Source organism: Rhea americana, unplaced genomic scaffold (genome assembly GCF_003343005.1).
Source record: "Rhea americana isolate MKP2758 unplaced genomic scaffold, rheAme1 scaffold_253, whole genome shotgun sequence".
Classification (NCBI taxonomy): domain Eukaryota; kingdom Metazoa; phylum Chordata; class Aves; order Rheiformes; family Rheidae; genus Rhea; species Rhea americana.
In genome coordinates this window covers 1-10,525 of record NW_028186372.1, presented here as the reverse complement: position 1 = coordinate 10,525, position 10,525 = coordinate 1, and the positions used below count along the sequence as shown (strand labels likewise).

The window sequence follows — 10,525 nt, the reverse complement described above, 5'->3', positions numbered from 1 at the left end:
TGCCCGCAGGCCCGGCGCCCCACGCCGTGGCCGGCCTGTGGCCGTGGCGCGCCGCCGTGGTGCGGCCCCGTCTCGCGCCATCCGTGGCCTCGCAGCTCCCCCTGCCGGAATCTGGCCAGCCAGGCCAGGCCCCCCAAAGGGGTCTCAGCCCCCCCAAAAGCAGGGTCGCCTCCGGTGCCTGCTGCCAGGCTGCCTGCCCCCAACCCTGCCGGCTCCTGCGCCAGCCGCGGCGTGGGCAGGAATGCAGTAATGCACCGGGGAGCTTGTCCCGAGACAACCCCCCCACCCCGAGGCGGGAACCTGGGACCCCCCCACACTGCAGTGCGCTCCCCCCTCGATTGCAACCCACCTCCCCATTGCAGTGCACCCCCAACTTGTATTGCAGCCCCAGTGCGGGGTACCCCACACGGGAACACACCCCCACTGCAATCCACCCACTGCTGCAATGCCCCCATCCCGCTGCAACGCACCCTTCTCATTGCACTGCCCCCCTGGCAGAGCACCCCTAGCTGCAGTGCCCCCCAGGTGCAATGCCCCTCCATGCAACTCCCAATTGCAATGCTCCCCCAGTTGCAAGTCACCCCCCCCCCCCCAACTGCAAGGCATCCCCAGTTGCAGTGCCCCTTTCTGCCTGCCCCAGCCGGGGGCCCAGGATCAGCACGGCCGGGGAGCGAGGCGGCGCCGGGACTACCCGAGAGGGGCGCTAGGGCCGCGCGGACACCTGCGGCCAGCCGAGCCCCAGTGCGCAGGTGCTACCACAGCCCCGCCCCCCAGGCTACTTCCGCCCTGCTGCCGAGCCGGGCGGAAGCGCGGCGGCGGAAGCGGAAGCGGAAGGGGCAGGCGGCGGCGGCGGCGGCGGCGGCGGCGGCGGGCGCCGGAGCGGGGCCATGGCTGGGATCCTCTTCGAGGACATCTTCGATGTGAAGGACATCGACCCCGAGGGCAAAAAGTTCGACCGCGGTGAGCGGGGCGCCGCGCCGCCGCCTCTCCGGGGAACCTTCTCGAAGGCGGCCGGCCGGCCCGGCCCGGCACGGCCAGGCCAGCCCGCCGCTGCCCTCTGCCCTCCAGCCTCAGGCTGGCCCCCCACTGTATCCCCGCTCCTCAGTCAGTGCCGCCCCGGTCCCCCGCATCCTCACGCTGCTCCCCTGTCCCCGTGGGCCCCATTTTCCCTTCTGCCTTCTTTCTTCCCGCAACTGTCCGATTCCCCCCCCAGCCCGGGACTGCCCCCTCAGTGTGCTATGTCTCCCTTGCTTTCCCCCTCCTTGCCCAAGGCTGCTGTCCTCAGTGTGCACCATGCCAACAGCCCKCTTCCTCCCCACCACCATGGGCGACTTTCCCTCCTAGGGTGCCCTGTCTGCATGCCCAGAGCCCCATCTCCTATCCGTACACATGCCTGTGTCTGCCCTGGGCTTTTCCCAAATAACTTGGGTTTCAGTCCATGCTAGGTTTGRGGGAGGATGGCCTGGTCCTGGGACCCTGTACCCACCCAGTCTGTGGGGTCTTTCCTGGCATTGTTTTTGATTCTGCTGCTTTCCACAGTGTCCCGCCTGCACTGTGAGAGCGAGTCCTTCAAGATGGACCTCATCCTGGATGTGAACATCCAGATCTACCCTGTGGACCTCGGTAAGCTCTTGGGCTGTTACTCCAGAATATGCCAGGAGTGAGCTGGTATCAGTCCTGGGTGGGGGAAGGTTAGAGGCACACACTGGTGCACAGAGGAGCAAGRCTGATCGCAGACTTTCCTAGGCCACTATGCTGTCCCCAGATCAGAGAAGGTGTGGTGCTGGATTGTGGCTCATTTCACTGTGAGATTTATTTGGGTTCCATTCTGCCCTGTTCCCCACRTACACTCTGTGGAGAAATTGCATCAATTGGTAGGAACTAAGCCTTAAAGAGAACTTTTGAGATGCGTTTCTGTGGCCAAAAATATTAGATGGCAAAGACAGAGTCTTGCCATAAATAGCGAGGAAGGCTGCGGTTAGTGCTGTAAGGTCTCAAGTACGTGTGCAGAGCTCAGCCTTGCCCTCTGGGACACTGTGAAGATCTGTTGCTGCGTCCCGTGGAAATGTCACCTCTGGTGTCCTGGTGGCTCTAGTTTCCTCCGTGATGATGATGCATGACTGTGGGACCTGGGGGAGRCAAAGGGTCCCGTGTAATCTTTCCTCGTCTCCCACAGTCCTCTTGGAGGTCTGAACGTGGGAGTGGYGTTTGTGCCAAACTGTCTGGAGCAGTTCTTTGCTTCCACCTACTCAGATCTGCTATAGTTGTGACCCTTTAGCCTGGCTTTTCTGGCAAGGAACCTGGAACCAGCCTCGGATTGAGGTGGGAGGGATCATACCGAGCTGCCCTCCGTGCCTGGGAGGGTGCTGCTTGGGAATGCTCTGCTGAAACAGGCACCTCGTGCTTTGTGCCCCTGGAGGGCAGGCCTTCGTGCTGTTACACGTTGACGTGTGTGTCTCTGGTGTTGAGAGTGGTGCCATGTCTTCCCTGGGTGAAAACTGGAAGATCTCATGAGAAATGCTCAGTGCCCAGCTACCGTACTCTAGCTCTTGAGTGCTGTTGAGAGCTGGGACTGGCTTTCTCACCTGTRCTTTGCACGTGATGTGGGCCATGGCTCTGCCAACTTTGCCCCCCRGTGGTCGATGCTGACCTGTGCCCGCCTGCCCCTGGCCACCTTCTCACAGCTCCTGTGCCCTCTCATCCCAGGTGACAAATTCCGCTTGGTCATTGCCAGCACCTTGTACGAGGACGGCACCCTGGATGATGGGGAGTATAACCCCACAGACGATAGGCCTTCCAGGTACCAGGGATCCAGCTGGTGTGGGTGGGCAGCTCAAGTTGGGCCTCCTGAGATCCACAGAGCAGCCAGGTGGTGGAGAGGGAAGAAGTTAAATGCTGAGAGGCTGTGTGGTACCTTCTCCTAAAGGATGCTTGGGTTGGGGATGCTGGGAAGGTGGAAGTATCCAGTTTTGGTTATTCTCCAAAATGCTGTGTCTCATTGCAGGGCAGACCAGTTTGAGTACGTGATGTACGGCAAGGTGTACAGGATCGAAGGWGATGAAACATCCACAGAGGCAGCCACACGCCTGTGAGTGCCCCTTCCCCAGAGGGGCAGCAGTGCCCCAGGGTAGCGTGGGGAGGCACAGGGATCCCAGACAGGATCTCCTGTGGGTTTCCTCACTCTCACTAGTCCTCTCCTCCTGCCCCAGCTCTGCCTACGTGTCCTATGGGGGGCTGCTCATGCGGCTGCAGGGAGATGCAAACAACCTGCATGGGTTTGAAGTGGACTCCAGGGTTTACCTGCTGATGAAGAAGCTGGCCTTCTAGAGGAGGATGCATCTGTCTTGCCTCCATGAGCTTCCCCAGAGACATTTTGCTGGCAAGTAAACAGGATCCCCATGACCCTGATTCTTGCCCTAGCATCCGTGCTCCCTGGTCTCTCCAGTGCTGGTGGAGGAGGGGGACAGTCCCTCCTGGTCCTTTCTGACTCTTGCTGGGAGTTGCAGCCCCCTTCCACATGGAGAGAGGAGCCTGACAGCCAAGCAGAGGCCATGCTGGGCGCTCTGCGGTCCTGCTGGCTGGTAGTCTCTTCTTGCCTCTTTCTGAACTTCAGAATCAAGCTCAGCCCCAGCCCTGGTCAAGGGCAGCTGGACTGGGTCAGCCGTGCGTCTGCATTGGGGCCGGGATCCTTATCTGAGGAGCCATCCTGAGACAGGCCGGCTTGTTCTTGATTAAAGCGTTCAGGATGTGTTTTCTACACCTGGCTCTGTTGCCTGAGAGGTGAGGCTGGCCAGGAGCCCTTAYGCCTGGGTAGGGGCAAGGCGGGCCTGCGTCGCCGCCCCGACGGGCAGGCAGCGCGGGCGCCGCGTGGGTCGCAGAGGATGTTCTGAGAGTGGGYGGCATGGCTGGGCATCAGGGGTAGCTGTGGTGCTGGCTCTCGAACTACAGCTCCTGCAAGAGGAGCGAGGGGGTCAGTCTGGGCRGAGAGGTGCTGTGCACCTCGAAACATGCCCAGGCAGGGGGCTCACAGAAGAAGGCCCTGGGCACAGCGAAGACCAGGGCTCTGCAGTTATGGGAGGAGTGAGGGTTTGACCAGCACTGCTCAGTGGTGGGTGTGAGGGAGTGGAGGCCTTTGGGCACCCCGGGGCACCGTGCAAGCCTCTCTGCCCTGCAGATCTCGGAGCTGCCACGGGAGGGAGCTGGGCGCTGGGGAGAGACCCTGGAGCACATCYGCTGGGCACTGCCTCTTACAGAGACCCTGGGACTGCGAGGGTCCCCCAGCCAAGGCCACAGTCGGGGGGGAAAAGGAGAACGCAAACAGCCCTGTAGAAAAATAGCTCTTTAATTGTAACGCCTTCACAGTAGAGCTGCCCACAGCAGGGCCTGTGCACAGGTATTTCTGTCAGGCTCCAGGGGCTGTGTTGTAGCCARAGGCTTGTGGAAAAGGAGTCAACCCTTTCCCAGGGGGCACCTTCCTGGGCACCCAGAATATGTCCCAGCATCCTCCAGGTTTTCTCTGCCCTTGGATCAGTGGTGAGCCCTGTGCGTAGCCTCACCAGGTTCTAGGTGGGGCGTCTCTGCCACCCCCCTGGCCTTGTTTGCATGAGTCTTTGGCCAGGTCGTGGAAGAAGAAGCGCAGCTTTCCCTGCACCAGCTGCCGGTAGGTGAGGAAGATCCCAGAGATGTCTGTCCACTCCATGGAGCGTGGGGAGCAGCCTGGCTCCTGGGGTCCTGCCTGGGTGGGACAGCACAACAGAGGGGTCACAAATGCTGTGGTGCCCAGTGCAGAGCTGGGCACCTGTGTCAAAGGTGGCCTGGCTTCATGGGGGATGGGGAGGCCTCACCTTCCAGCTGAAGGTCTGCAGGAGCAGGAGGAAGGAGTTGGCATGTCTGTAAAGCTGGCTCAGCTGTGTGCCTGTGCACTCCTGGGTCGCCTGACTCTGGGCCCCTGTCACAGCGCCCACCAGCAGTGCCAGGTCGCACAGGATCTCCTGCCGCTTGGTCTCGTTCTRGGGGGAGCAGACAGTGAGCATGCCAACCCCTGTGGGTATAGGGGCTGCGAGTCCGCTCTACTGCTGTACCTGCCCTAGGTAAGGATGGGGGTCCTCCACCCCATGCCCGTGTGACGCCCYGGTGCCATCAGATGTGCTGCAGACATCCTGTTGCTGTTTATTGTCTGGGGTCTGTGTCCCTCTGCATCCTGTGGCTCTTTCCGGAGCCCCGTGGGCATCCCAGTGCTACATCATTGYCCCAGGCCCTCTTACCGTTTTGGTTCTCCACTGCTTGAGGCTGAAGTCCACCAAGGGTAGCACCATGGGGCAGCTGAGTGGAGGCAGCGCCTGGCACTCTCTCTGGGGTGGGGAGAGAGGAGATGCTGCAGTGAGATGACCTGGAGCTGTGCCTGTCCCTGCCTTGCCAGCCCAGCCTGTGGGGAGGGGGGAGCAGCATATCCTCACCACTTCCTTCTCCATGTCCTTTGCCTCCCCAATGTACTTCTGGATGAGTCTGGTGTCGCAGACCAGCCGTGTTGGGCTGCAACGGCCCGTTTTCATGTGCAGGAGGAAAGATGTGAGGAGGAGCAGTCCTGGGGGGAGAGGGGTTGCCTGTGGGCACTGTGCCGTCCTCCCTAGGCAGCTGCAGCTCGTGGTGATGCTTACAAGTAGCAAGTGCTTAGCCCAGTCTGGTGACCTTGACTGCCCACCTTGGCAGCCCCAAGAGCTGGGTTTAAAATGAACCAGCCTACAGATCAAACAGTTGGTGCTGGGCAGTTCACCCAGCCCAGGACTGACCCCTGGGCTCAGGGGAAGATGTCTGGGGGAGGGAGCTGAGGAGGGCCTGGTGGTGCCCTGCGGTCTGACACCACGTCACAGCAAGGGAGGAGAGGYGTCCTGCCTTCCTCCCCGTTCAGCCAGCGAGCCTGATCTCTCCAGAGGCTCTGCCTCTTGGGATCAGCGCCAGCAGGTACCTGGTGCCTGGAAAGGCAGGTGGTGCGTGGCCAGGGCCCCATGCTGCTGTGCCTGTGCCAGGTTTCCAGCTCGGCTCCAGCCCTGGGAAGCAGGCAGGAGCAGAGCCGTGTTCCCTGCGCGCGCCCTGGGCCCTGCCCTCCCACCCTTGATAAGGGGTGTTTGCGCCTGGAGCAGCTCCAGGCGTCACGTGTCTACGGGGAGTCCCTGCCTGCAGCATCCTGCAGCGCCCGTCTGCTCCTTGGGCTGCTCCGGCCGTGGGCTCACCTGACCCACAGTCTTTCCGGCACCGATGGGACACCGCTCCCCGGGCACCCTTTGGCCGGGTGGCTGCAGTGCCCCGTGACAGCCCRCCCTGGCAGCTGGCATCTCCTCTCCAAAGGCCTCTAGGCCCCTTTTGCATCTACTTGCTTCCCTAACGCGCTCGGCACAGCCAGGCGTTGACAGCTTTTTCCCGRAGGCGGGCGTGGAGAAACGCTCTGGTACCATTGCGAGCTGGCGGGGGTCAGCTGCAGCCCGACCACAGCYGGCGGGATTTTCTGCCAAAGCGTAGGGTAAAGGAGTGCTGACTGCTCATCTCTTGGAGCGCCCRTGCCTGGGCAAACGGCAGGCTGGGCATGGTGCCTGCTGCCAAAGCAGTGCCCCTTCCTCCTCGCCCCCRTCCGCCCCCTTTCAGTCCCGCACTCACTGTTCAGCTCCATGCTCAGCTGGGGGCTTCGGCCCTGCCTTTTCCACCCTGGGGCCAGCGGCTGCTCCCCAGCTCCCGTCCCCCTTCCATGGAGGGCGGCTGTGGCGCGGGCTCCCCGCGAGCCGCCGAGCCGGGACAGAGGGCCGGGGCCAGGAGTACCCCCCGGGCGACACGGCGCGGCTCTCCGGCTCCRGCCCCGCAGAGGCAGCGCGATTTCCTGTTGTGTCGCTGCTGACCTTTGAGGAAAAGCGCTCCAGGGGCCCCTGGGGACGGCTTCCTGCCTCCAGCCGTTTCCTCCCTTGGCCCTGGGCTTGGGAAGGATGTCCACTGTYGCCCTCCTGGGCTGCTCACCTGCCCCCGGCCTGTGCCTGCTCCCTTTGCGGCCGGCCTGAGCGCGGGGCCAGGGGCCTGGCAAGCCGTGCCTGCCGAGGCGGGCGGGCGGGCGGCTGGCTGCTCAGCTATGCCCACCTTGGGCGAGAAGGTGCCCCTGGTACCTGCAAAAGAGATGGCTTGGTTGGGTGTGTTGGAGACCCTGTCTGTGGGAGCAGCAGCTGAGGTAGTGCCCTGCTCCGTGGCAAGCGTGTCCAGGAGGCAGGGGGGCCCCAGGACACTCACCCGGTGGTGAGCCCCAATTCCCGTCACCATCACCTCAGGTCGCCCCTATCCCCAGCAACCTTCACCCAGAAGTGAGCTGCCAACGCTGAGACCCTCACCCAGAGGTAAGCAGGGAGACAAGCACCCCTGGAGGGGCTGCAAAGCGTGGCAATCCCCTCAGGGCTGGGGTGGGGTATTGGCAGGGGGCCCCCAGGGCTGCTTCTCCAGCAGCAGCAGCAGTTGGCAGTGGGCTGGGTGAAAACACCCACAGASAGCCCTTCCTCAAGGCTGGGAGATGCACCCCAGGTCTGCCCAGCACCCAGCCCTGGGGGGCCATGCCCAGCCCAGCTGCATCCCGCCTGCTGCAGGGCACCCGTGTGCCACCTCCCGGGACAAGCCCACCGCTTCCGGGGTGCCCCGGGGACCTTCTGGCCCGGGATACGGGGCAGGGGCGGTGCAGGTGAGCACAGATACACACACATGTACATGTGCGTGTGTTTGCTTCCATGTGCATGTGCAACACGTGTGCCCACCTGTACCCTCAGACATAYGTGTGCACATGCACACTTCACACATCGAGTAACACAGTTACCCATCCCCTTACACACACACACACACGTGTGCACACACACACASAGCATGCATTCATGCAGCCCCCCCCAGCGTGCTCCCTCTCCCTTTCCTGGCCCCCGACCCCAAACCACATCCCCTTTCCCCACTTACAGGTCTCCCCACAACCTGYGCTCTTCACTCTCACCCGCCTGCTCCCGCCGGCTCCCACCCCTGTCCCTGGCGGCCAGCGGTTCCCGGCAGCGCCTGGCCGGGTGACAACAGGCAGAGTAAACACCTCAGCCTGCTCCGCCTGCCCCGGGCCCAGCTCAGCCCCCCGCCTGGGCAGCCCACCTTGCGGATCGAGGGGCAGCTGGGTGAGGGTCCGGCAGGCCCCATGGCTCCGGGGCCGATGCTGGCAGCCCGGCGCGGCMCGGGCTCGGCTGGCAGCAGCCCGGAGCAGCGAGCGCCGGGGTCAAACACCGCTGGGCCCCGTCTCTGCGGACGTGACATAATGCAAACGCGCCGCGCTGGCACCCAGAACCCCTTGGCCCCTGTGCCAGCGCTGCCCCGCACCAGGCCCACCCCTGGCCCTGCCTTGCCCGTGTGTGCCCACGTCTCTGCCCCTTCCTGCTCCCACGCAGGCACAAAACCTTCCRCCGTGCCGGGCTGGAGAGCTGCAGCACCCAGCAGCCGCTTGCCYGCAGCTCTCTGGTGCCAGATCTGTATGTGCCTTCGTAATTAGGCAAACGAACCTACCGGGGGCAACTAGAAGGCAGCTCGTACCTGGTGAGATGCCTGCTGGACCCCAGTGCGCAACGGAGGGCCCCAGGGTGCCTAAACAGGCCTTCCCCCCCCCAAATGCTCCTTTCCAGCCGTGCCGGGAGCGAGGCGGTCGGCAAGAGGCCCGTGGGCAGCCTGCTGCTCTCGCTCCGGAGAGGGCAGTGCCGACGCCGCTCGCCCCTGCCAGGAGCGCCGAGGGGCAGACCCAGCACGGCGCAGCCCCTGGGGCACGTGGGGCGCGGGGCACCCGCAGCTCCGGGGCCCGCACGGAGGGGTGCGGGGGGCACGCGGGGGGCCCTGGGTGCCCCAGAGGGGAACGGGATGCTCCGGCCGTTCCTGCCGCCCGGGCAGGGCGCTGGGGTGGCGGGGTGGGGGTCCCGGAAACGAGGAGGGGGCTGCTGGGCTACGCAGCTGGCCAGACCCTGGTGCCAACTTTCCCACCTCACCGTAGAGGGTGCAAAGTGCCAGGAATCCCGCCGCGGGGGGTGGCCGTTCGCACCCACTTCACCGAGGTGCCGGGGCAGCCGGAGGTGCCAGGCGGCGGGGGGAGGAGGGGGGACAGCAGACAGGTGGCACGGCTGCTGTCCCCCACGGCCACCCAGGCTTGCCCGCCGGGCACCCCCAGGATGTTGGTGCGAGGCAGCGGGGTGCAGGAAGCAAACCTGGGCTTCAAGGGGTGTGGGGGGGGTGGTCCCAGCACTCTTTGAAGCCCCCATAAAAGGGTCCGGCATAAAGGGAGGAGAAAGTCAAAGGAACAAAGAGAGCGGCTAATCTGGCGTGAGCAAACAGCCCCCGTTTGCTCAGGGCCCAGCTGGCCCGAGGGCCGGGGGGAGAGGGCCGGGCCGCGGTGGGGCCAGGGCCCGGGGGTGCCAGGGAGCCGGGCAGCACCCCCTGCCCGCGCTGGCCCCGCAGAGCTCCGTGCCCCCTGCCCCCTCCACTTTACATTTGCGAATTGCCAATAAACATCCGTGGGCAAACACCTCTCCCCATGCCCTCCCACCCGGCTGCCCCCGGCCCCCTCGAGCCGCCCCAGCCCGGACCCTGGGAGAGGGCCGTGCCGGGAACGGCGTCCCGGCTCGGTGCCGGCCCCACGCCGGCCGGGCAGCCATGGGCAGAGGGGCAGGGAGCCTTGCACGGGGCACCCGGGCACTGCGGTGCGGACGAGCCCGCAGCGCCGCCAGCACGTGCCCAGCACCCCCAGAAACCCCCAGAAAGGGGGCTGTGCTGGCAGCCGGGGTGACCCCCCGSGTCCCCTTTCCCCTGCCCAGCTCGCCACCCTGTTCGCTCACGCGGGGGGCGGTGGGAGGGGGGCACAGGGGAGGGCACCTAGCCCCTCTCCCTCCAGACCCGCGTGCGCGGGGCGGYGAAGGGGTTAATGCCAGGCGGCCAAGCCGCAGGTGGGCGCAAGAATGAAATTCCTTCTCGCCGTCCTGCGAAGTCTGGGCACAAATATTTGCCTGCATGTCCGGTGGGGAGGGGGGAGACCACCATCACTCTGGGAGCTTGCTAATCCCCGTGCCAAACAAGCCCCCCTCCGCCATGCCCCGTGCACCCCCCTCTTCCTCCCTCTGCCGACGCTCCGGGAGCGTTTGGGGAAGGACACTTTGGGGGGGGGGAGCCGCCACCGTTGGGTGCTCCTACAAGCAGGGGACCTTCCCCCCAGCAGCGTGCTGGAAGCGGGCACAGTGCCAAGGGGCAGCGGCCCGAATCTGCTTGGCAGGGCAAGCAAAGCTCCCCGGGGGGCACCCCACAGCCGCTGCCTTGGTCCCTGGGGCAGGCACGGCCCGGGGGCCGGGATCGAGGCAAGAAGGGGCAGAGAGCCCCAGCCACGCTCACCACGCCGGGAACGCAGAGTGTCTAATAAGCTCCATGTGTTTGGAGACGAAAAGCAGCCACTTCCCCCCCCCCGTCACCCCCACGCCGGCTGCATCCCCTCCCTGTACCTGCC

General features: G+C 64.7%; 2 protein-coding genes across 5 annotated transcripts; one reads left to right on the top strand and one right to left on the bottom strand.

The window, feature by feature from the left end:
- The first annotated feature begins 829 nt into the window (after nt 1-829).
- POLR2H (RNA polymerase II, I and III subunit H) lies at nt 830-3,757 on the top strand. 2 transcript variants are annotated; one of them, XM_085307113.1, is made up of 5 exons: nt 830-960; nt 1,540-1,623; nt 2,707-2,800; nt 3,005-3,088; nt 3,210-3,757. In XM_085307113.1, exons 1-5 carry the CDS (start codon nt 888-890, stop codon nt 3,325-3,327), a joined length of 453 nt encoding a protein of 150 aa, XP_085163239.1. In that variant the 5' UTR covers nt 830-887; the 3' UTR covers nt 3,328-3,757. The 2 variants fall into 2 exon arrangements, with proteins under 2 accessions (XP_085163239.1, XP_085163240.1); XM_085307114.1 differs by lacking the exons at nt 2,707-2,800; nt 3,005-3,088.
- A 585-nt stretch (nt 3,758-4,342) lies between these two features.
- LOC146594652 (thrombopoietin-like) lies at nt 4,343-8,356 on the bottom strand. Of its 3 annotated transcripts, XM_085307110.1 has the most exons (6): nt 8,149-8,356; nt 7,003-7,145; nt 5,457-5,584; nt 5,265-5,351; nt 4,845-5,009; nt 4,343-4,735 (listed from the first exon to the last, which is right to left on the bottom strand). In XM_085307110.1, exons 3-6 carry the CDS (start codon nt 5,550-5,552, stop codon nt 4,553-4,555), a joined length of 531 nt encoding a protein of 176 aa, XP_085163236.1. In that variant the 5' UTR covers nt 5,553-5,584; nt 7,003-7,145; nt 8,149-8,356; the 3' UTR covers nt 4,343-4,552. The 3 variants fall into 3 exon arrangements, with proteins under 3 accessions (XP_085163236.1, XP_085163235.1, XP_085163238.1); XM_085307109.1 differs by lacking the exon at nt 8,149-8,356 and having other exon boundaries at nt 7,003-7,228; XM_085307112.1 differs by lacking the exons at nt 7,003-7,145; nt 8,149-8,356 and adding an exon at nt 6,652-6,988.
- Nucleotides 8,357-10,525: the final 2,169 nt, after the last annotated feature.

Bases quoted from the DNA above. Each gene is read 5' to 3' on its own strand.
- LOC146594652 (XM_085307112.1), bottom strand. The intron at 5,352-5,456 runs GTGAGGATATGC...TCCCCACCCCAG, and splicing joins AGGACATGGAGAAGGAAGTG to AGAGAGTGCCAGGCGCTGCC. The intron at 4,736-4,844 runs GTGAGGCCTCCC...TGTCCCACCCAG, and splicing joins TGCAGACCTTCAGCTGGAAG to GCAGGACCCCAGGAGCCAGG.